Source organism: Carettochelys insculpta, chromosome 28, assembly GCF_033958435.1.
Source record: "Carettochelys insculpta isolate YL-2023 chromosome 28, ASM3395843v1, whole genome shotgun sequence".
NCBI lineage: Eukaryota > Metazoa > Chordata > Testudines > Carettochelyidae > Carettochelys > Carettochelys insculpta.
This window is the reverse complement of record NC_134164.1, coordinates 7293345-7318666: the sequence shown is the minus strand read 5'-3', so window position 1 is coordinate 7318666 and position 25322 is coordinate 7293345. Positions and strand designations below refer to the sequence as shown.

Genomic DNA, 25322 nt, shown 5'->3' with positions numbered 1-25322 from the left:
GAACATTTTGATGTTGCAGGGGGGTACTTTTATAGGAAAAACTGCATTCATTCAATGTTGCATTTTATTTTACAATCCTAAGAAAACAGCAGCCAGTTGTGACATGCATACTTAAGAGGCCGTCAGATCTTCAAGACGTGCTGAGTCTCTACTGAATTATCCATGCCTGGTGTATTCTCCTGTAATTAAAAAAAAAAGAGGAAGGGGGGGATTGAAAAAGAAAACTGCCCAGTATATAGTAAACCCTCAAAATAGGCGGGTTTAAGTTGCATGTAACTTGCTTTAATGTGAGTTAAGCACAACTTGAAGCTGCTCTGCAGCTGTGAACCTGCCTAGCTGCCTGTGCTGTGGTTCAGTTGTAGGCAGCTAGGCAGGCTAAGAGCCCCTTCGCCCTGCCTTCTCCCAGCCATGTGGCTGGGGGAAAGCAAGGAGAAGCAGCTAGGAAACTGACCAGACATGGTGGGCTGGTCAATTTCCCAGGTCCCACAGGCAGGAGAGCTGGGACTCAAGAAATAGCCTGGTTCCCAGCTCCCCACCCCGACTTGCACAAAAGATTGAGTTACGCGGAGCGTGCAGGAACACAATCCCCATCTAACTGGAGGTTTTACTGTAACAGACTTGCAGTTCAAAGTCCTGACTCCCGCAGGTATTTTGCCCAAGGCTCCAATTCAGCCAAGAACTGAAGTGTATTTGCTTCAGCAAAACCAACACCTCCATAGTCTGGCTGAATGAGGAGAACCCTGCAGGCTGGGCCTCCTGGGATGTTCTTTAGCCATTTAAACCATTTAGTGCATTACTTTTGTCCTTTAGCCAAATGTGCCCTTTGGCAAGCCCTGATTTCCTCCTTTTTGCATTGTGAATCAACATGAAATAAAAACAAATTCTGTTGTGTCTGCCTCCTCCTGCCAAAGCCCATTGTTTACTCCCTAGCCCCATGTTGGCAGGGGTCATATAAAGGCCAAATTCCACCCCATTCTGCTCATTTCAGTAGCGGGAACTGAAAGAGGGCCAGGGCCACTGATGAGGCAGGAGGCAAAGGGATCAGCTGTCCCAGGGCCAATGATTCAAAAGGTCCCAGGGTTCTTGGCTGCTGCTACTATGGTAGCAGTGGCAGCTGGAGCCCTGTGTCCTTTAAATCACTGCTGACGTCCTATGTGGCATTCTCAGAGCTGCCTGGGGTAGGCATGACTTGCTTTGTCAGTGCTGAGGGCTGCCTGGGAACGCTAGTCCCCAGCCCTGCTCCTTCTGCCCAAAAGCCCTGCCTCTTCTGGGGCTCAAAGCCATGTCCCTCCTGCCATCCCCAGGGGCCTGGTGGCGAGTGTTCTCTGTAAGCTGAGTGCTTGAGCGGTCACCCAGGAGAGCTTCAGGTGCTTGCCAGTTGGTCAACAGAACACCCAAAGCTGGCAGTGTGTTTCTGCTGGTGGTGCCCATCTACACATGCCTGAGTGCACATAAAACTTTATTCTGCACATGCATGGAAAAAATTAGAACTTTGCCTGTGACTGTCTGCCCCTACTGAAAGGTACACGGGGGAGCTGGGAGGTGCTCAGACTGGCACGAGCTGAAAGCACTTGCTGGGCAAAATGCTCAGCTGACTGGAGTAGGAGCGGCTGGAAAGCAGATGGCCGTGTGCAGGCTTTGGACGCTTTGCCAGAACAAATTCCAGCTGGGAGAACAGGCAGTGTCAGGGTGGATTTGCAGGCCCTGTAGGAGAAGCAGGTAAGTTGAGAGATGAAAGGGTCCTGAATCATCGTCTCCCTCCTGCCATCAATCATTTCAGTAGCTGCCCTATTTAAACACGTGCAACCAGGTCATTCAGCAGTCCTGCATTCAGTGGTCCCTGAAAGATGAGCACTTTGGTGGCCACGCTGGAAAAATTCTGGTGCCACTCAGCTGGTCAGAAGAGTGCCCATAGCCACCTACAGCTGGCAGCACATATTTCTATTGGTGGTGCACATCTGAACATGCCTCAGTGTATATAAGAAAAATTATTCTGCACATGGATGGAAAAAAATTAGAGGCCGCCCTGCCTGCATTTGCCAGCTCCCTGTCAGGACTTGGATGAAACCCTTATCTTAGGTATTGTGCACATGCACTGACTACAGGGTGGGGAAGACGCATGCACAGATCAGGCCCGCCTTGTCCATCCCACCATATACAGTTTTAGAACAATGGTTCAAGCCAAGACAGAACTGAATACCTAGCTGGCCCGAGTCTTGAGGAGGTATCGCGTGGTGTTCCGGATGTAGTGCCGGGAATTCTGCCAACGAAAAGGGTAGAGGAGAGTTGTTAGTAACGTTGCTTGTCCATTAACGTGACTATTCGAATGAGGGCGCCGTATGGGCTTCATGCATCTTTTCCTTATATTTACCCAGCCTTTTCCTTAAGTTTCTTCAGTGCAGCCATGAGTCAGTAACAGCCCTAGACTTGGTCTACACAAGGGAGTTAAGGTGATTGCAGATACGCATTTCTAGCCACAGCACTTGCATAGCTAGAATCGACTTATCGCCAGTCGACTTACCTGGCTGGCCACATAGAGGGAGGTTGACGGGAGAAACACTCCCACTGACTTCCCTTCCTCCTTGTGATGTTGAGGAGTACAGGGGTTGACTGCTGACTCCCCCACATATTCAATTGCATGCTTCTCTACCAGGCATGCACAATCAAACTCTGGAAGACTGATCCCGACAGGGTCGATCGTCGTGGTAGCATAGCCATACCCTAAGGGCAGGTCTATGCATTTGGGGGGGGGAGGTTGAGTTAAGTTATGCAATTCCAGCTATGGTAATTACATAGCTAGAGGCAAAGTGCCATAATTCGGGATCCTGGGCTGTCTCTACTGAGGGAGCCTCCTCCTAAAGGGGACCAGGAGGGCTGTGGTCAATAAGGGCACCTTGTAAGTTCAACTGTGGCAAAGTGGGGACTAAGGCTTGGGAACCTGCTCCAAGGCATAAGTTGTGGGGGAGGAGGGGGTGCATGGCCCTAGGGGGGGTGCAGCGCTGAGGCAGAGAGTTGGGACACAGGAGAGGGTGTAGATGCTGGGAGACAATTTGGTTGCAAACAAGGGGTGCGAGCTGCAGGCGACGCTTCCCTTGGTTGGCTCTGTGCCCTGCTTCTGCTGCTGCCTGCAGGTGCCACAGCTCCTATTGGCTGTGGTTCCCAGCCAATGGCAGCTGCGGAGCCGGTGCTTGTGGTAGAACCTGGGACTCAGAGGGAGACAGCCTAAGAGCCATGGCCAGACATTCTCTTCCTTTCTCTGCTGCAGTTTCCAGGCTATACCTGCGGTTCTGAAAATGTGCCTTTTTGGTACAGTGTCCTGGTAATTAATAGCATACCTGCCATTCCTGTCTACTTGCGGCACTGTTTCGGAGCTACCAAAAATATGCTACACCACTCCCAAAACAAGCAAAGACATGGTGCCTGCTACAAAGAGCACACAGCCCACATCCTGTTTTAATGAATTCCTGCCTCTTGACTTGTCTGGAGCTGAAATGCCAGGACATTAAGGGCTCCAGGTCTTGCTTAGCATGCTGGGTGGTAACACAGCATGTGGGAGGGTGTGCTGGGTCTCTGACTCACGGAGACAAGACAATTATGCATAAACACCAAATACATCCTTCAGCCGTGAGTTGCACCTGCCCTATAGCTTTATTTCCTGCTTTGGCAACCGTTCTGGGCTCATTGCATGCACAGGGCAGTGACTTAAGGGAGACATTTAATTCTGTGACTGTGAACTTGGTTGATGGTGTGTCACCACTAAGCGAGAGCGCTCTGCTTTCCAAGCAGGGTACGGGAGGCAATGCCTATGCAATACCCCTCCCCAGCCCCTCCCCCTCCATCACAAATAACAGGGGTTGCATGCTCCTCTCCCACGCTCTGCTTCAGAGTTAATGCTGGCGTCTCAAATTCTGCCAAGGCTGAAACTGAAAATAAATTAACTAGTAGGTCAGTTGTGGCCTGGGTTGAAAAAATGCAACATTTCAGTTCCTCCCTGGAGAGTGGCATGAGATTATGCCCCAGAGAAAGGACCAATGTCTCTCATCCCATCTGGGCTGAGCCAGTTACTCAGGGTATGGCCCAACTACGCAGAACATCAACCTGGTCGGGAGTTTGATTTTGTGTGCTTGGTAGAGATGTATGAAATTGACCTATCAGGGTTTGGCAGTCGACCCCTCCCCACCCCACCCTTGTATTCCTCAGTAGCGTGAGGAATAAGGGAGATTGACGCAAGCGGGTCTGTTGATCTCTCTCTGTGGAGACGGCCAGGTAAGTCCATTGCTGATAAGTTGATTCCAGCTACTCAATTGCTGTAGCTAGCATTGTGTCTCTGCAATCGACTTACCTGCCTAGTGTAGACCGAGCGTTAAGTAAATCGTGTTCCAGGGGAGGAGCTGGGCTGCCATAGGCAGGCTGAGGTCAGGAGGCGCTTACCTCGGCAGCGTCCGGCCAGCAGCCTTGTGAGGCAGGCACCCTGCCTCCCGCAGCCTCTCATCGGTCAAACCTGCTCCATGTGGCTCTCTGCTCCAGATGCAGAGGGGAGGGGGCAGCTTCTTGCAATTATATCTAGGCCAACACAGGATTAACTATGTTGCGCTTGATTTAACAAGCTCCTTCCATATGATTGTACAAAGGCTTTGGGCTTCCTTATACCTAGCTACAGCAATAGCCAACAGTGTTTTGGGTTGCTTTAATAAAGGATGTATAGGCACCGAGCAACATCCAGAGGAGCTACCCAGAGTGCACATTTTAATTTGGAAAGCTTTAAGATCAATAACTCTTTGCTTGCGCCTGGTTTAGTTTATGTATAGTTGGCAGCAGTGTTTCCCAGAATAAAAATGATTTTACATGCCTGCCAATCGAGCTCAGACTTCCTGCGATCATAAGTAGGTTTAGGGTCACCAAGTCGCTTCAGAATCCCCTGGTTTTCCAGTGTGATTTTCACCATCTCTCTGTTGTGCTGCTCCCTATTTGAGCTGGGGGAAAAGAAAAAAAATCCAGATGGGAACAAAAAAGCCCTCATTTGTAAAGCCACAGAAATCTCAGAATTGTCTTGCTGAATGGTTGCCAGTAGTGCAACATGGCCCGATAGTCGCAGGTACCGTCAGCAGTGTTCCCTGTAAGCTGAGCACTTGGGTGGCCAGCCAGGAGAGATTCAGGTGCCACCCAGCTGATTAGCAGAGCACCAACAGTGGGCAGTGTGTGTGTTTCTACTGGTGGATCACATCTGCACGTGCCTTGGTGCACATAACAAAATTTATTCTGCCCATGGCTGCAAGAAATTAGAGGGAATGCTGCCTACAAATCCTGCACCCTGACACCCTCAGGACTTCGTGTGTGCGTGCGAGAGAGAGGCCATGGAGGGGTCAAGGTGGATGAGGATGCAGTTGAGGCCCATGACTTGGAGCACAGAACAGTTAGTGTCTTATCTCATTCCCTCCCAAAAACATACAGAAGAGAACTCTGCAGCAGAATGGACGGTTGAATGCTGCCTTGCTGGGGCAACTCCAACAGCTTTTGATAAGCCTGGGGTGCCACGTCCCCAGATGCACCAGGGCAACTTCAGAGAACAAAGGAGTGAGAGGACAAGAACTGGGACAGCTCTCCTCGGTGTGCACCTTGAGCGCGGTACAGCCAGGCTGTCTCACTGGGCCCTGCACAACGGGGAACCTGCTCCTGAGGGAGGGTTTGGGTTCCAACTGTAAACCAATGCACACGATCTACCTCCGTTGGAAGTATTGGTTCCAGCAATCCACCATCCCTGTGCCACGCTGAATGGCAGCCAACCTCGCTGCCATCTGCTTGTTTTCTCGCTCAATTCTACCAAGTCTCTTCTGCTCCTCCTAGATGAGAGACCCTGTTTTGTTACATCACATACCTACTTCCCAGCCTTCCTCCTTGTTTGCCTCCCACCAACCTCCGCTCCCTCAGTCTTTGCCCGTGCTAGGCCTGCCTGCCAACCTCCCATGCTCACCTCTCATCCAGCACATTCATAAGAATGGCCACACTGGGTTAGACCAAAGGTCTATCGAGCTCAGTATCCTGTCTTCCAACGGTAGCAAATGCCAGATAGAATCAAAGCATCATAGAATACTAGGACTGGAAGGGACCTTGAGAGGCCATCGAGTCCAGCCTCCTGCCCTAATGGCAGGACAAAGTACTGTCTAAACCATCCCTGATAGACATCTATCTAACCTGTTCTTAAATATCTCCAGAGATGGAGATTCCACAACCTTCCTTGGCAATTTATTCCACTGTTTGACCACCCTGACAGTTAGGAACTTTTTCCTAACGTCCAACCTAAACCTCCCTTGCTGCAGATGCCCCATCCTGTGACAGACAGAGGCTACAGACACCACTTCTACCTATCCTGGCTAATGGTCACTGATGGACCGAACCTCCATGAATTTATCTAGTTCTTTTTTTGAACCCTGCTAAATTCCTGGTCTTCACAACATCCTCTGGCGAGGAATTCCACAGGTTGACTCTGCACTGCGAGAAGAAATACTTCCGTTTTAAACCTGCTGCCTATTAATTTCATTTGGTGACCCTCCCCCAGTGCTTACATTATGGGAACAACTAAATAACAGTTCTTTATTCACTTTCTCCATACCTGTCATGATTTTGCATGACAGAGATCATTTGCATGAAAATGCAAAGGTGTGCATATGTAATGCCTTGTAAACAAAGCCTCATGGGAGCAAGTGAAGCAATGAAGTTTTGTCTGTTGTAAACAACATGTTGTTGTAAAAGCACAATTTATGCTATCACCCAGTGTAAGAATTGTGGCATCTCACCAATTCTTGAAGGTGTTGTAGGGGGGTACAGGTCGGTCACTGCTGCTGTGTAAGACATGGATTGCACAGGGCTCCCTCCATCTAAGTGTTGTGAAGTAACACAGTGGGAGGGATAGTGGTTGAACCAGCGGGCTGGAAGCCTTTTGGCTATACAGCTGTAAGATTGGTTTGATTAGTCTGTGTCTCCCGCCGCTGCTCCTCCTGGTTCAATGGTAGGCCAAAAGATGATCTATAGTTATTCTGTGAGAATCCTCCTTGGTGGATACTGAGATGCTTTGGCTAGGCACAGAGCTGAATGCCTGTATGAGCTGAAATCACTGGTAGCTGAAGCTACAGAGAACTGACATCACAGGGTTTTGCCTACAACAAAACCCACAGGACAGCGGTTGGGGAGTGGGGCTGACAGGAGTGACTGGCAGACGGACGGCAGGAGAAGCAGCAAGCAGCTGGCAGGAGCGACTGGTGGACAGCCGGTAAGAAGGGCAGACGGTAGGTGTGACTGGTGGACGGCCAGCAAGAGTGACCAGCGAGCAGCTGATGGGGCAGCTGGCAGGGCAAGCGGAATACCAGACCAGCACAGAAATGGCATTGCCTCAGCTTCATTGAGGGAATGCATCAGGGTGATGTGTCAGGGCCTCCACAGACTGGACAGAGTTGTAAGTAGGGCATTTGAAGGGGGGTTACTGAGAAAGTTTGGGTGTGTGGATTGGCTGTTTACAGTATTGGACTGGTGAGCCTCAGAGGCAAAGAACACTGCTCAATCCATTTAAGCTAGGACATTTACCTGAGGGTTGGTTATGAACTCTGGGTGTGGTATTTTCCCAAGCTAATGCCATGTGACTTTTCTGCCTCTTTCATTAAAATTTTCTTTTCTACACTCAGATTCTGTGCATGTGAATGGGGAAGCATTGCCTCTCCAAGGGGTGTGTGAATTTCACAGGCTACTGGGTGGGAGCTCAAGCTGGTTCTATGTGAGATGGATGAAAAGGAACCCCTAGATGTTGAACTCAGCCATGGTTGCTGCCAATTCCTTCTGGAAGAAGGGTTACATCTATCACTACTGCTCTCCCAAATATGCTTCAGCAAAATTCTGTATCTTAAAACAACTAATAAGACATGCAGAAGCCAGTAGCATCTTTGGTAATCATCTACTGTGGTTTCTGCACTTTCTCCCTCTCCTCACCTCCTTTCCTGGGGGTGAACCTTTGTCGTGCCAGGCCCAAAGTACCTCCTTTTCTCTTTACTTTTCTGACCCACCAACTGGTCTTTATGGCACCGAATACAGCATTATGGATCAATTTTGGTTAGTACAGGCGAGAACTGACCATACATGGAAAAGCGAGTACCTGAATCTTGCTCATTTTGAAGTGATGGTGAATTTGGGCCTTTGGTGGTTTGTTATCAATACGATTTTTTGCTAGAGGAAAGAGAAAACCAAAATGAATGGTATGCTGCATCTCAGAGAGCCTTGCCCCAACCTTGCGTTACTCAGCACAGCACCATAAGAACATAAAACCAATCATCAGTCAGACCAATGGTCCTTCTCACCCAGTGTCCTCTTTTCTGACAGTGGCCAATCCCAGGTGTCCCAGAGGGAATGAACAGAACAGAGAATCATCAAGAGACCCAGCCGGTCACCCATTCCCAGCTTCTGGCAATGAGAAGCTAAGGACACCCAGAGCATAAGGTGTTATCTCTAATAGTCATTGGTGGACCTGTCCTTCATGAACCTCTCTCATTTCTTTTTGAAACCCCTGTTATATTTTTGGCCTTCACAATATCCCTAGGAAATATGTTCCACAGGTCAACTGTGGATTGTGCCGAAAAGGTCTTCTATTTGTTTGTTTTAAACCTGCTGCCTATTAATTTCACTGGGTGAAATCTTGTGTTATGCAAAGGAGTAAATACTTCCTTATTCATGGTCACCATACGAGCCACAATTTTATAGACCTTTATCACATTCACCCTTTGTCATCTCTTTTCCAAGATGAAATGTCCCCGTCTTTTTAATCTCTCCTCATACAGAAACTTACGCATTTTTGACTTTCCCTGTACCTTTTCAAATTCTTTTTTATATGGGAGGCATGACCAGAGTTGCATGCAGTGTTCAAGTTGTGGGTGCACCATGAATTTATATAAGGATAAAGATTGAATCTGGCACCCTTGGGGCCTGACCGATGCCAGAGGAGAGAATTTGCCAGACCATGGATGGTCAATATTGTCTAGCAGGTTACCAACACTTCCTCTGCTTACTGGGCTCTTGGAAGACATTTAGGGGTAAATTACAGCTAAATAACATCAGAGAACACTGAGAGTCAGGACTGGTGGTTGTAGACAAACTTTACGGGACCACAGGAAACTTGGCCACACCCATGATAAGTGGTCATTTAGCTAACTAAAATCATGCTGGATTTCGGATGTTGCTGGACAAGAGAGTTCCAGATTAGAGAGGTTCAACCTCTATTATGATGTTTTCTGCTTTATTATCTATCCCTTTCCTAACAGTTGCTAACGTTGTTAGGTTTTGGGATTTTTTGACTGCCGCTGTCCATTGACCAGATGTCTTCTCAGAGCAACCTACAACTCCAAGATCTCTCACTTGAATCACAACAGCTAATCTTGATCCCATCACTTTGAGCGTATAGGTCTGACTACATTTTCTGATATGCATTGTTCCGCGGCAGACAATGAATATTACCTGTCATTTTGATGCTCAGTTATGTAGTTTTGTGATCCCTTGTTAACGCCTCACAGCCTGCTTTGTACTTAACTCACTTGAGTAATGTTATATTGCCTGCAACTTTTGCCACCAGATATTACCCCTTCTTCCAGATAATTTTGGAATATACTCAACAGCATGGCCCCCACTGCAGGTCCATGGCTAGACACCACTCTTTACCTCTCTCCATTCTGAACGCTGACCATTCATTCCTGCCATTTGCTTCCTCTCTTTTAACTAATTTCTGCTCCAGGAGAGGACCTTCCCTCTGAGCCCGTGGCAGCTCACTTAGTTTAAGGGCTTTTGGGAAGGGCCCTGATGGAGGGTGAACATTTTGGTGGAGGATGAACTCCTTTTTGTTCCCGGCCTGAGTTCCCAGAGGGTGCAGTGCTGCAGGCTGGATATGCAGCTGGGGCTTGTCAGGAGTCAGCCAGCAACAGGTTGCCATCAAGCACCTGCGACTAGTTCAGGCCTTCAGGCTCCCTATAAAAGGCTTTCGCCAGGCAGCAGGAGGGGGAAGTGACGCCCAGATAGAAGGAGGCTGGAGAGAAAGGATGGCGTGGCATGGCAGAGGGGAGCTGAGTGACACCAGCCACAAGGTACCAGAGGGAAGTGGTGGGTGAAGAGGCCCAGGGAAAGGCTGCTGGTGTAGGGCAGGGTAAAAGCCCTGCTAGCTCCCTTATTCCCTGGGCTGGAGTCCAGAGTAGTGGGTGGGATTGGACTCGCCCACGCTTCCTGTGGGGGGTACCCAACTTGGGCAAAATCAGGGCAGCTTGAGACTAGTGGAGAGGGCCCTACTTGACCCCTTCCTAGGACTGGACTGTGAAAAGAATAGCTGAGTAAAGGGAGACCCTTGCCTTTGGGAAGACCCAGGGCTCCTGTGAGTCTCTGAGGCACTCAAGGAGCCACGTGGAAGTGCAGGACCACTAAGGAACTGATGAGGGATTTATCACTGGAGATATACCTATCTCAGAGAGCTGGAAGGGATCTGGAATGGTCATCAAGTCCTATTAAGCAGGACTATCACCATCCCTGACAGATTTTTATTTATTATTATTTTTTTAAAATCTATTTGCCCCAGATCCCTACATGACCCCCTCAAGGATTCAGCTCACAACCCTGAGTTTAGCAGGCCAGCACTCCAACCACTGAGCTACCCCTCCCCTACTGTCAAAGATTCTAGTAGATTGGTGAGTCATGATTTTCCTTACCAAAGCCACGTTGACTCTTCCTCAACAAATAACGTTCCTTTATGTATCAGAGAATGCTGTTCTTTACTATAGTTTCAATCAATCTGCCTGGTTCTAAAGGTAGGTTTACCAGCCTGAAATGTCCAGAATGCATCTGCCTTTTTTAAAAATTACTGTCACATTAGACATTCTCCTGTCAACTGGTAGAGAAGCTAATTTAGGTGATAGATTATAGACAACAGTTAGTAGTTCTGTAAGGGCGTCAGCAGCCTTTCCAAGACAGAGTGCCAAAATTTGACCTTTTCACCTCTACATACCATCTGAGAGCCAGTGATACTTTTAAAGTCACTCATAGTCTTGCTTACAAATGCTTCCTTAATAAATAAAGATGCAGAACTTTACTGTTTAGGTGGTGGCTGGTAGCCTTAACTGGTCTCCTGTTAATCCACAGGTGGCCTGGTTTTCAGCAAGCTCGCAGCTGCATTGGGGGTGGAGGGACAGGGCTGAGCTCCTGCCACATGTGCCCATGAAAATGGACTCAGGTGCCACGAATGGCACATATGTTGGGAGTTGCTGAACCCTGTGCTATAATTTCACATTTTAGTTCCTTCAGAGCTCTTGGGTGAATACCAGCTGGTCCTGGTGACCTATTACTGTTTGATTTCTCAATTTGTTCCAAAACCTTGTGGGATTGTTTGCCACCTGAAAAGAATGGCTCATGGCTGGGAATTTCCCTCATATCCCCCCCAGAATGAAGATTATGCAAAAATTCATTTAGTTTCTCTAAAATAACTTGGTCTTCCTTGAGCGCTTCTTTAGATCCTCAATCATCCAGCAGCCATTGCCAGCTTCCTTCTGAGGCACTTCAAACTTCTCTTTGCTGTTAGTTTTTGAGTCTGGCTAATTGTTCTACAACATCTTTTTTGGCCTGCCTAATGATATTTTTGACTTGCCAGAGTATGTGCCTTCCTATTGTCCTTAATAGGATTTAACTTAGTTTTTAAAGGATACCTTTTTTTGCCTTGAACCACTTCTTTTGCAACGCTGTTTATTCACGGTGCCACATGTTTCTCCTCTAGCTGGTGGGTTTTTTAATTTAAGGTGCAACATTTAATTGAAGCTTTTTTTAATGATTGCTTTAAAGGGTCTCATGCAGTTTGCAGGCATGTCACGTGTGTCAATATCCTTTTAATTTGTTTTGTTTCCTAATTTTGTGTCATTCCCTTTGCTGAAGTTAAATGCAACTTGGGTGGCATTCTTTAGTGTCTGCCTCCTTGCTCCCCTTGTCTCACAGATCTTGTATTTAATTGTATCATCACACAGTTGGGAAACAGTTCAGCTATAGTCACCTCTTGGACAAGATACTGTGCTACATTAAATCAAGAATTGATTAATCCCGCCTGAACATCAGATAACTTCTGCTTGATCGTGCTCTTTGGCAAGTGCAGTGTCTAAGTCAGTGGTGGGCAGTCACTTTGGATGGAGGCCACTCCAAGAACTTGGAAATGGGTCAAGGGCCACATTCTTCCATGATATTAATGCAGGACGTGTGGGGTCTGGGATGGAGGTGCCTGTGACCTGGGGCAGGAGATTGTGGATGCAGGATCTGGGATGGAGTCTGGGCGCAGGAGATAGGCAGGGGTTTGGGTTATATGGGGTACAGGGGGCAAAGGGGTAGGGTGCCCCACCCTTCTACTCTTGGCCTGCCCCTCCTGGGGGCAGGGAGCCAGGTCCTCCTCCCACCTTGTCCCCAGGCCTGCAGTGGCTGTCGGCCCTGCTGATTAGAGATTATCTCATATTTTAATCTCCTCATTCATCTGTGAATCAGAATAAACAGCAATGAAAGAATCTTAACCTCAAAGTAATAATAGAATCCAACTGTCCTAATTTTTCTTAAGAGCTTGACACATACAAAATCTTTAATATATATTGAACGGTGACAGAGAGAGCTGTGTTAGTCAGTATTCTATCAAAACAAAAAGGCAGTCATGTAATACTTTAAATACTAACAAAATAATTTATTAGGTGATGAGCTTTCATGGGACAGACCCGCTTCTTCCAATCATAGCCAAAAGTGTGACTTAACAAAAAAAAGGCAGTTTTAATATATAGGTATGAAATTATGATCAATAGCTCTAGCTGGTCACAAGTAATGCCAAATTGACAAACCCTTAATCAAATAAGCTGTGCAAATTCTCTGCCTTTCCTCCAGCATCAAAAGAAACTCTTGATATGGTTGGGTGTAAATTTATATGTTATGTTGAAGTTCTGAGAAAGTTTGTAGTTTCCCCAATGAAAGCCAGCAGATTCGCAGAATAACATAGGGTTTCAGGTGGATTTGAAACCAACAGTCACGTGCATCACCTTAACTTAAAACAGGTATCTGGTCTTATCTTAAAGAGAGAGTGCACAGCTTTCCCAGCAGGAGTTCCTCACACGTTCTTAACTTATACAGAGTTCTCACGGAAGTTCCCATTTTTCCAGTGTGTATAATTTATCCTTTCTGAGCTAGATGTCCTTCAGGAAAACATATCATCTGCTTTTCAACCCTGTTAACTGTGACTTCAGATATGTGGAAGAGAAATAGTTTAGAAAAACGTACCAAGCTCTGGTTTGCTCTTGTGAGACAGGTAGTCCTGAATTGCCATTTTTTTCTGTATGGCGGTGCTCTGCCTGTGGTTGGCTGCAATCACTGGGTAGGCTAAGTACTCTAAGCTGCTCATCTTCCCCTACTTCTCAGCACCTGGGATTAGAATAGTGAAGTCCCAGTGCCAAAGGAGCTAGGCCATAGAAAGTTGCCATAGATACACTGCTTATGACATCACAGGCCAGGATTTGCTATAGGAGAAAGTGCTGTAAGCCTAACAAATCACTTAGGGGAAATTAACCAACCAGTGAGCAGCTTCTCGCTGCAGACAGATATTCCTTAATAAACAGCTTGCTCACGCCCACATGCATTGAAAAGTTTCTTAATATTGCGCATGTAGACAGTTACGTCATCTGTATATTTGGACATAAATGCAAGACTCGTTTCTTTGATTTACCTTTCCCTCAAATTCTACGCTCTCCCCCACCAAGCTATACTTCTTCCAGGGTAAGAAGGATGATCAATTATTTCTACATTTATAAACTAGGCAGGTGCTGAAATACTATGGTGAAGGGACCATATATGCACCTAGACAGGTAGTCTGACTGGCTCAGGAAACTGCATATTATTGCAGTTATTTAGGGAATTGCCCACATTCAACTTCCTAAAAGGGGCTCTAAAGAGGATGAAGAGAGACTTGTCTCAGTGGTGACAGATGGCAGAACAAGGAGCAATGGTCTGAAGTTACAGAGGGAGAGGTGTAGGTTAGATATTAGGAAAAATTATTTCACCAGGAGGGTGGTGAAGCACTGGAATGCATTGCCAAGGGAGGTGATGGAATCTCCATCCCTAGAGGTTTTTAAGTCCTGGCTTGACATAATCATGGCTGGGATGATTTAGTTGAGGGTTGATCTTGCTTTGGGCAGGAGGCTGGACTCAATGACCTCCTGAGGTCCCTTCCAGCTCTAGCAGTCTATGACTTTTAAGCCAGGTCTACACCTGAGTCAATTGTAGATATGCAATTCTAGCTATGGCAACTGCATAGCTAGAATCAACTTATCTACAATTGACTTAGGTGGCTGTCTTTGCAGAGGGAAGTCACTGGGACAAACTCTCTCCTGTTGACCTACCTTACGCCTTGTGATACTGAGGAGTACAGAGGTTGACTGCTGACCTCAGATACTTCAATTTCACGTGTCCCTGCCAGGCATGCAAAATTGAACTCCAAAAGATAGACCCTGACCAAGTAAGTCGCGTGTGTGTGTGTGTGAGAGAGAGAGAGAGAGAGAGAGAGAGAGAGAGAGAGAGAGAAACACAAAGCCATACTCGTATGGACAATCAAAACTAAGTAACTAAGTCTGGAATATTAATTGGATATAGTGACATAACAAAAAACAAATACCACCAAAGAGAACAGAGGCTTCCATTACACAATGTGTACAGGTTGAACCTCTCTAGTCTGGCACCCTCGAAACCCCACCACTGGCAAATGAGAGAATTTGCCAGACCACAGGAGGTCAATGCTGTCTAGCACATTACCAACACTTCTGCTTACTGGGCTCTTAGAAGACATTTAGGAGTAAATTATAGCACAGTGCCAGGACTGGTGGCTGTAAACAAACCTTATGGGACCACAGGAAAGCTGGCTACACCCATAACTTGTGAAGATCCGGCTAACTAAAATCATGCGGGCCCAGAGCATTCCAGGCTAGAGAGGTACAACCTGTAATGAGAGAGCACCAAACTGATCATAGGCATTATAATGAAGTGATAATTCTCTTACACAGATGGCAACGCTGTACCTGTACCTCTCTCATGGCAGCTCAGCAGGAAATTGGTGGAACAAATGTTTGAAGATTTCAGAAAACTCATAAGACATGGGACTGTGGTACTGGGTAGAGCAGCTGCAGGGCACTGATAAAACTGCTTAGTGCACTGCAGTGACGCATTCCTCTGAATAATTGAGATGTGAAAGTCCTTCTAGCGTTGCTGGCTCAAAGCACACAACTTCAATGCATTTTCCTTTTGATAATCTAAGACAAGCAATGGGCTAACCCACTGAGCTAACATAAGTTTGCAATAAGGAGAACTAATTAACTTTCTTTCAACATTTAAATAGTCTAAAACCGAGATGAAAAAGGAGGAGAGAGAGAAATCCTCCAGGGCGAAGGCTCCCTTTAGGGTTTGGTATTACAGGAAGATGTGACGCAGAAGCTCAGTGCTCTATTAGCAGCTGTTGCCCGCTGTCATAGTCTAGCTGTGAGAGGTGTGACGTAAGATCATTGGTAAACTAATCCCACGCAGATACTGAAAATTGTCATGTGTGCAGGAAGAGTTACGGCTCTGGCAGAATTATATTAAGATGCATTTGGCAAACAATGCATAAGCCCAGTGTGCCTTAGCTCACAATTGAGCTGTTTGATTGGCCAGGTTGTCAGGTGGAGACAGTGACAGTACATTGACATAAAAGGCAAACAAAGCCACCAAGTAAGGGGTTGGAACATCAGATGATCAACTGTTTATATACAACATTACTGTATTGGTAAAGTGTCTCAAGTGATGGCTTTTACGCAAGCTAGTACTACAGAGATGATCCATATCGTTGTGACATATCTGAATTCACGCTAGCACTGTGGGTTCTAACTGATATTATACTTTGAAGTCTGTGACCACACATAGGGAGAAACAAGTTTCTTTCCCCCAGACAGGGGACCAGGCAGCCTTGTGGAATCACCACCAAGAAATTGACATTTGAGAATCTCTCTCGTTAGGAGCTGTTTCCTGTAAGCGGAGTGCTTGGGCAGCTGCCCAGGAGATTGAAATGCCACCTGGTGATTAGCAGAGGACCCACAGTCTGCCTCAGTGGGCAGCATGTATTTTAGTGGTGCACCAAGGCAAGTGCAGAGGTGCACGTAATTTATTCTGCCCATGGGAAAACTAGAGGGAATGCTGCTCTGGAGCAGCAACTCTCAAACTTTAGAAACCGCCCCCCCACTGAGTTAAATGTTGTTGTGGACTCCCCCCGGCAATGCCAGCTTCTAACTCTCCCTGGGGAGAGGCTGCAGCCTCTAGGCGATATAGGCCCCACTCCCACTCCACCCTTTCCCCAAAGACCAACCCCCTCTTCCCATCCCTGGCTCCTGTCCTCCCGCTCCCTCCCAGCGCCTACTGCATGCCACTGACCCGCTGTTCAAGTGGTGCTGGGAAGGAGGTGGAGTTGATCAGTGGGGCCCCTGGCCCTGGACATGACTTGTGGACCCCTGGAGGTACTGGGCATCCACAGATCCCTGTATAAGAACCACAGCTGCAAAGCCTCAATTGCTGTTGCGTTGTGCTGCTTTAGATCAGATTCACTATTTATCCCATTAACAGTCTGAAGGGACATAGACCAGATTGCTGAACTGGCAGGGTGCTTCAACTGGGTGCACCACTGTACCCCACCCCCCCGGCCCCTTCATGAATTGCAATGAGGATCTGCACTGCAGAAGTGGCTTGTGGAATCAGGACCTAAAACAATACAGGTCGGGGACTGTAGCTGTTAGAAACAGGGAGGTGCACATGTACACCCTGCTGCATGTAGACTCCTGGGTCTGCAACAGAGAAGTTGGTGGGGAAACTGCCCTGCCCCTTGCAGGACACAGAGCTGGGCCCACCTACCTCTGGGGTGGATGTCAGCCCTATGCATAAACTACATAATATAGTCCTAGACCTTCCTGGTCTTGAGTAAACTTGGATTGCGCTCAATTTGAGTGCAACGTTAAAACAACATAAGAACATAAGAATGGCCATACTGGGTCAGACCAACGGTCCATCCAGCCCAGCATCCCATCTGCCGATGGTGGCCAATGCCAGATGCCCCAGAGAAGGAGAACAGAAGACAATGATCAAGTGATTTATCTCCTGCCCTTGTACTGAAGGCTAGGGCACCATACTTTATCCCTGGCTAATAGCCATTTATGGACCTAACCTGCAAAAATTTATCAAGCTCTTTTTTAAACCCTAATAGAGTCCTGGCCTTCACAGCCTCCTCGGGCAAGGAGTTCCACAGGTTGACTGTGCGCTGTGTGAAGAAAGATTTCCTTTTATTAGTTTTGAACCTACTACCCATCAATTTCATTTGGGCTGCGTCTACACGTGCACGCTACTTCGAAGTAGCGGCAGTAACTTCGAAATAGCGCCCGTCACGTCTACACGTGTTGGGCGCTATTTCGAAGTTGAAATCGACGTTAGGCGGCGAGACGTCGAAGTCGCTAACCCCATGAGCGGATGGGAATAGCGCCCTACTTCGACGTTCAACATCGAAGTAGGGACGTGTAGACGATCCGCGTCCCGCAACATCGAAATAGCGGGGTCCTCCATGGCGGCCATCAGCTGGGGGGTTGAGAGATACTCTCTCTCCAGCCCTTGCGGGGCTCTGTGGTCACCGTGGGCAGCAGCCCTTAGCCCAGGGCTTCTGGCTGCTGCTGCTGCAGCTGGGGGTCCGTGCTGCATATACAGGGTCTGCAAGTAGTTGTTGGCTCTGTGTATCTTGCACTGTTTAATGAAAGTGTGTCTGGGAGGGGCCCTTTAAGGGAGCGACTTGCTGTTGAGTCCGCCCCGTGACCCTGTCTGCAGCTGTGCCTGGCTCCCTTATTTCGATGTGTGCTACTTTGGCGTGTAGACGTTCCCTCGCTGTGCCTATTTCGATGTTGGGCTGAGCAACGTCGAAGCTGAACATCGACGTTGCCAGCCCTGGAGGACGTGTAGACGTTATTCATCGAAATAGCCTATTTCGATGTCGCAACATCGAAATAAGCTATTTCGAAGTTGGGTGCACGTGTAGACGTAGCCTTGGTGTCCCCTAGTTCTTGTATTATGGGAAAAGGTAAATAATTTTTCTATATTCACTTTCTCCACACCATTCATGATTTTATATACCTCTATCATATCACCCCTCAATCGCCTCTTTTCCAAACTGAAAAAGTCCCAGTCTCTCTAGCCTCTCCCCATATGGGACCCGTTCCAAGCCCCTAATCATCTTAGTCGCCCTTTTCTGTACCTTTTCTAATGCCAATATATCTTTTTTGAGGTGAGGAGACCACATCTGCACGCAGTACTCAAGATGTGGGCGTACCATAGTTTTATATAGGGGAAGTATGATATCTTTTGTCTTATTATCGATCCCTTTTTTAATAATTCCTAACATCCTATTTGCCTTACTAACTGCCGCTGCACACTGCGTGGATGTCTTCAGAGAACTATCCACTATAACTCCAAGATCCCTTTCCTGATCTGTCGTAGCTAAATTTGACCCCATCATGTAGTACGTGTAATTTGGGTTATTTTTTCCTACATGCATTACCTTATACTTACCCACATTAAATTTTATTTGCCATTTTGCTGCCCAATCACTCAGTTTGCTGAGATCTTTTTGCAGTTCTTCACAATCTGTTTTGGTTTTGACTGTCCTGAACAACTTGGTGTCGTCTGCAAACTTTGCCACCTCACTGCTTACCTCATTTTCTAGATCATTGATGAACAAGTTGAACAGGATCGGTCCCAGGACTGACCCCTGGGGAACACCACTAGTTACCCTCCTCCATTGTGAAAATTTACCATTTATTCCCACCCTTTGTTTTCTGTCTTTTAACCAATTCCCGATCCATGAAAGGATCTTTCCTCCTATCCCATGACCACCTAATTTACATAAAAGCCTTTGGTGTGGGACCGTGTCAAAGGCTTTCTGGAAATCTAGGTATATTATGTCCACTTGGTGCCCCTTGTCCGCACGTTTATTAACCCCTTCAAAGAATTCTAATAGATTAGACAGACACGACTTCCCTCTGCAGAAACCATGCTGACTTTTGCCCAACAATTCGTGCTCTTCTACGTGCCTTGCAATTTTATTCTTTACTAGTGTTTCTACTAATTTGCCTGGTACTGATGTTAAACTTATCGGTCTATAATTGCCAGGGTCTCCTCTAGAGCCTTTTTTAAATATTGGCGTTATATTGGCCGTCTTCCAGTCATTTGGTACCAAAGTGGATTTAAAGGATAGGTTACAAACCACTGTTAATAACTCTGCAATTTCACATTTGAGTTCTTTCAGAACCCTTGGGTGAATACCGTCTGGTCCTGGAGACTTGGTACTATTCAGCTTATCAATTAACTCCAAAACCTCCTCTAATGTCACTTCAATCTGAGTGAGTTCCTCAGATTTGTCACCTAAAAAGGGTATGACAAATGTATAAAAAGGGTCACCTAAAAAGGTCACCTAAAAAGGGTATACCTAACAAGGGTATGACAGGCTGTAAGATGATGGTTTTGACCTAGCTGAGGTAAGGGGGAACATCCTGATCAGCTTGAAATATCGCTATGGAGAGCAGGTTTAAAACAAATAAAAGGAAGTTCTTCTGCATACAGCCAACCTATGCAACTCCTTGCCAGAGGAGGCTGTGAAGGCTAGGACTAGAACAGGGTCTAAAAAAGAGCTAGCTAAATTCATGGCAGTTAGGTCCATAAATGGCCATTAGCCAGGATGGGTAAGAAATGGTGTCCCTAGCCTCTGTTTCAGAGGCTGGAGATGGATGCGAGGAGAGATATCACCTGATCATTACCTCTTCAGTTCACTCATGCTGGGACACCTGGCATTGGCCACAGTCAGGAGACAGGATACGGGGCTGGACGGACCGCTGGGCTGACCCAGTGTGGCCATTCTTATGCCCTTATTCAATAAGTGATCAGTCCCTATATAATCTGCACAGTGACTGGTCCTTCCATGAGTCATATGATGTCCAAACCAATTACATTTAGAAAATACAGAGGTTAGGAGCTGGAGGAAAACATGCCTGATACAACTTTGAATTGTGGTCTCACCCCGTATCTAAGCCACCTCCCTCTAGCTCTGGCAATAGAGCCATTCCATGAATGAAGTGACCTGAGTGACAAGCTGGAGCTGAACTAGCTCTTGGATCCTTGAGAACTGATGAAATGTTCTGAATAAACCAAGGGGGAAAAGGTCTGGGAGGGAGGCCCAGCACATACAAGCAACTGAAGCAGGCAGGCAGAACCAGTGATGACTCTGGATTGCAACAACAGAAGTGCCTTTTCAACACTTCAGGGGAACTTGGCTGCCTCAGGCCAGGTAGTGACTGAAAGCTTTTCGGTGAAGTCAGAGGGCAGGGCACCTTTGCTCTTATATTAGCCCTGTGACCATATCGCTCCACTGTTATGGGACACCAGAATCTTATTTTGGTGCAAGTTCAAAAGTTCAGTGTCACTTATGTTACATTTCTGTGCTCCTCTGCTCCTGTAAAAACTGGTTTTGAACAGAGGATCTCCGTGCAAGAGGCAACATGAGTCACACAGTAAATATCCATTCCATTTTTGGCCACCCAATTGATTATTTTAAAACGCAGGTGGTTGTGCTGAAACAAACTGGTAAATGGACGTAGGTAATGGGTTGATCCCATACCATGAATCATGTGTCTAGAGTGGAGATTGTGTCTTTGGCAGCCCTTTTCAACATGCCTGAATGTCCAGCTGGTCAGAGGAAAGACACCTACGACTTTATGCGAGTGTACAGTACCCGCTACAAGAGTCCTCTGGGAGTGATGCAGCCTCCAACTGGACTTCACGCCTTTGTTTGTCTTTATCCCATAGTTCTGGAGTCTGTAGGATCTTTATGACCACTTCTTCAAAGGCACATTGGACACCATCCTGCGTTTTAGCGCTGGTTTCTAGAGAGGGTAAAACCAACACACTTTTTCGCACAGAAGTTTCCTTTTTATAAAACAATTATCTTTGGAGGACAGGGGACACTTTTGTTTGCAGTTGCATCTTTTTCCTCCTCAGATCTCAACTTACTATAAACCCTCAAGTTACATGGGCGGTTGTATTCTTGCAATCCACTGTGTAATTCAAACTTTCGTGCAAGCCGGGGGTGAGGGAGAACCAGGCTACCACCTGCTTCCCAGCTCCCTCAGGCTTGCAGGAGCCAGCCCAGCCCAGCAGGGCCGGTCAGTTTCCTAGCTCCCAGAGTGGTGGGGAACCACAAACCGGGGGGGCAGCCTGGTTCCCTTCTCCCAGCTGCATGGGGGGGAGGGAACCAGGAAACTGACCAGCTATGAGCAGGGCTGGGCTGGGCTGGCTCCTGCAAGCCTGGGGGAGTTCATGGCTGGTCAGTTTCCTGGTTCTGCCAGCACAGGGCAGCCAGGAACCAGGTTGCCACTTGGTTCCCAGCTCCCCTCCATTTGTGTGAAGGGAAAACTGACCAGTCCTGATGAGCTGGTCAGTTTCCTGGCTGCTTCGCCTTGCATGCCTCCAGTGGTGCTGCTGTGGGAGGTAGGGAGAAGGCTTTTAGCCTGCCTAGCTGCCCACAGCTGCAGGTAGCTAGGCAAGCTAAAAGTCCCTTCCCCTGTCTTTTCCCCATCTGTGCAAGCTGTCAGCCTGACAGCTGTGCACGTGGGGGAAGGCAGGCGAAAGGGGTCACAGAACAGCTTCAAGTTGTGCTTAACTTGTGTTAAAGTGAGCTAAGGGCAACCTGAAGCCATGCATATTGAGGGGTTTACTGTACTGACAAGCCATTACACAGCAGCCCGAAGAGTCGTCTTATTTCTAAGAAAATGCCAGTTTTCCCTTCCTTTTTGCACTTTTAATTTAAAATGTCTCAGTTTGTGATCGATTCTGCACATGGGTGTTTAGAAAAAGATGGCTCTAAAATTTCAACAGCAAACACACATATTACATTCTTTCTGCAATGTTCCCTCTAAACTTCTTCCATCCAAGGGTGGAATAAATCTTATTACGTGCACCCAGGCATGGGTGGATTTGCACTACCCATAGAAACATACGTTGCCTGCTGTGGGTGCTCTGCTAATCAGCTGGGTGGCACCTGAATCTCTCCCGGGCAGCTGCCCAAACACTCAGCTTACAGGGAACAGGGTCCTTTGTTCTACTGCATGCTTAATTCCCCCTCAGTGTAGGGCAAGGAAGAGATGACCTTTTTAGGTCCTTCCAGCCCTGCATTTCAAGAGGCTTCACAGTTGGCAGGATCCTCATTTCACTGCACCTTCACTCTGAGATCATCGCCCCAGTACAGACTGCACTCTACATTTGGCTGGAAATTCACCCCGCCTGTGTCTACACTAGCCAAAAACTTCGAAATGGCCATTTCAAAGTTTACTAATGAAGCGCTGAAATACATATTCAGTGCCTCATTAGCATGCGGGCGGCTGCGGCACTTCGCGGCTCGGCCAGACGGGGCTCCTTTTCGAAAGGATCCCGGCTACTTCGAAGTCCCCTTATTCCTATGAGCAGGTGGGAATAAGGGGACTTCGAAGTAGGCATGCTAATGAGGTGCTGAATATTCATTTCAGCACCTCATTAGTATTCTGCAATTTGGCCATTAACATGGCCACGTCAAAATTTTGGCCAAGTCTCACTACAGCCGTATGGGCTTAATTTTCAGGGTTCCCTCTAAGCTGAGCACTTGGGCAGCTGCCCAGGAGAAATTCAGCTGCCATCCAGCTGATTAGCAGAGCATCTGCAGCTGGCAGTATGTGTTTCTATTGGTAGCACACATGTACATGCCTTGGTGCACATAACAAAATTTAGTCTACCCATTTATGGGAAAAACCTACAGCAAACCTCCTGGGCAAACAAAACTCCAAGGCTACGTCTACACTAGCACACTACGTCGAAGTAGCTTATTTCGAAGTAAGGACATCGAAATAGGCTACTTCGACGTGTATTGTCTACATGTCCTCCAGGGCTGGTGCCGTCGAAGTTCCATGTCGAAGTAGCAACGGGGAACATCGAAAGGAGCCGCCCCGGAAGGAAATGTGGAGCGTCCACACACACAAGCGCTCCCTGTCGAAATAAGAGGCCAGCAAAGCCCCAAGCCGCTCCCTTAAAGGGCCCCTCCCAGACACACTTGCCCTGCAAAGCACGAGATCCACAGAGCCAACAACCAGTTGCAGACCCTGTGCATGCAGCGTGGACCCCCAGCTGCAGCAGCAGCAGCCAGAAGCCCTGGGCTAAGGGCTGCTGCACGCGGTGACCACAGAGCCCTGCAGGGGCTGGGCAGAGTGTCTCTCAACCCCTCAGCTGATGGCCGCCATGGAGGACCTCGATATTTCAAGTAGCAGGATGCAGATCGTCTACACACACCCTACTTCAACAGTGAATGTCAAAGTAGGGCGCTATTCCCACCTTCGGATGGGAATAGTGATTTTGACGTCTCACCGCCTAATGTCGATTTCAACGTCAAAATAGCACACGCCGCGTGTAGACGCGATGCGTGCTATTTCAATGTTGTGCCAGCTATTTCGAAGTAGCTGGCTAGTGTAGATGCACCCCAAGTGACATAAACACATGGCTCTCTGTGCACGCACCAAGGCAGTAAAGGAGCCAGGTTAATTTGGATCTGAATGGTACTCATTGACTGGCCATCAGTAGCTGCAGCAGCTAAGAGTAACAAAGAATAAATTCCTGGAAGTGAGCTGCATTCAGTTAATTCACGCTTTGCTGCAATAAAATCACTATTCTATTTTTATATCTTTATTGGCAAAGAACTGCATACCTATAAAGAGCATTGAGTGTTGCTTAGCAAACTGGAGTCCTTCCTTCTTGTTTACCTCCCGATCAGGCTGTCAAGAAAAGAACAGAATGAAAATGTGACACGCAGTACTTACTGGGTCTCAGGAACACTAAGGAAAAGCATTGTCGTCAGCATAGCTTCTTAAACCCCTCAGACAGCCACTGGTAGCTGCAAATTAGTAAGCCTATGATGCTCATAAATGACCGACTGGTTCCAGTAGGTTTTGCTACCACTGAAACGCTGGGTTAAAAAGATCACAGCATTTGTATTGATACTGGGCTTGGTACAGGTTGAACCTCTCTTGGACCAGAGAATTTGCCAGATATGGGGAGGTCAATATTGTCTACCAATGTTTCCACTGCTTAGTAGGTTATTAGAAGATATTCAACTCTAATTTACCCCTGAATACAGTGCAGAAAACTAAGAGCCACAACTGGTGGCTGTAAACAAACTTTATGGAGCTGCAAAACACTTAGACACACCCATAAGTGGTCACCAGCTGGCTAAAATCATGCTGGATTATGGATGTTACAGATGAGTGTGTGTCAGACTAGAGAGGTTCAACCTGTACAACCAGGGCAAAATTCTTGGATCTGATACAGCATTTCCAAAATAGCCAGAGTCCAAAAAAAAAAAAAAAAAAAAAAAGGGCTCTGTGACATTAAAACAGGAAGGACACTGAGAACCACAATGATTCGTCAGGCACAAACCCCTGTGCCAAATGACTTTTGTTGGTTGCCTCTGTAATTCTGAACAGGGTGAGAATTGCACAAGTTTTAGGCAGCTGAAAAAGTGACTAAAACAGACTCTCAGAGGAAACCTCCAGATTCAGCTACCAAGTTTTCACCTGCAAAGCCACTAAGTCAATGCCTGGATTGTATGAGAAAGGCGGAGCTGTTCACAACAACTGGCATCCGACAGAGATGATGTTAGTGTGTGAAGCTGACAAATGAGCAGCCAAGGCTGGCGGCGTAGGCAGGAGCTCACTTGATAAAGGTGGATGTGGAAGGCAGAGCAGAGCTGAAAAGGGCCTTGAAGGCAAGCACAAGTAGGTGTAACTCTGTGGTGGTGGAGAGAGTGCGATGCTGTTGGAGCAACGTGCAACAAAGACCGAACGGATTGCAGTGGGGTGAGGTGTGCGTTAGGGAGACCAGTGAGGAGGAGGCTGCAGTAGCTGAGATGAAGCCCATTGAAGAAACTTAGAAGTTTAACAGTGCTGTGAGTTGGGGGGAGGAAAGAGAATGACACCACATCAGGGACACGGATGGAACAGCTACAGGGAACCCAGACGCTGAGTTTAAGCCAGGGCTGTGCGAAGTCGGGGAGGCAGGGGCTGGGTCTCAGGCTCATCCATCTCCTTAAAAATGTTGAAATCCTTTACTGTTTTCATGTCTCTATATTCACACTTATACACTGATTCAGGACGTTTTTATGTTCTGCACACTTATTTTCT

At 47.3% G+C, this 25322-nt stretch overlaps 1 protein-coding gene across 5 annotated transcripts in view; it reads right to left on the bottom strand.

The window, feature by feature from the left end:
* Positions 1 to 42: 42 nt before the first annotated feature.
* The window catches only part of LOC142002547 (ras-related protein Rab-18-B-like), a 32583-nt gene continuing 7303 nt past the window's right edge, over positions 43 to 25322 (bottom strand). Inside the window, exons 6-11 of one of the 5 annotated variants that reach the window (XR_012642680.1) lie at positions 23852 to 23918; positions 20858 to 21008; positions 4850 to 4973; positions 2201 to 2260; positions 1497 to 1704; positions 64 to 179 (exon numbers count right to left, since the gene is read on the bottom strand). Coding sequence is in view for 1 of the 5 variants with exons in the window: in XM_074978732.1 (XP_074834833.1) it covers positions 2201 to 2260; positions 4850 to 4973; positions 20858 to 21008; positions 23852 to 23918 (402 nt within the window). In the remaining 4 variants the exon portion in view is untranslated. Of the gene's footprint in view, positions 180 to 1496; positions 1705 to 2200; positions 2261 to 4431; positions 4564 to 4849; positions 4974 to 5721; positions 5841 to 8140; positions 8212 to 20857; positions 21009 to 23851; positions 23919 to 25322 lie in introns of those variants that run through there. The other 4 variants (XM_074978732.1, XR_012642681.1, XR_012642682.1 and 1 more) reach the window with 4 other exon arrangements.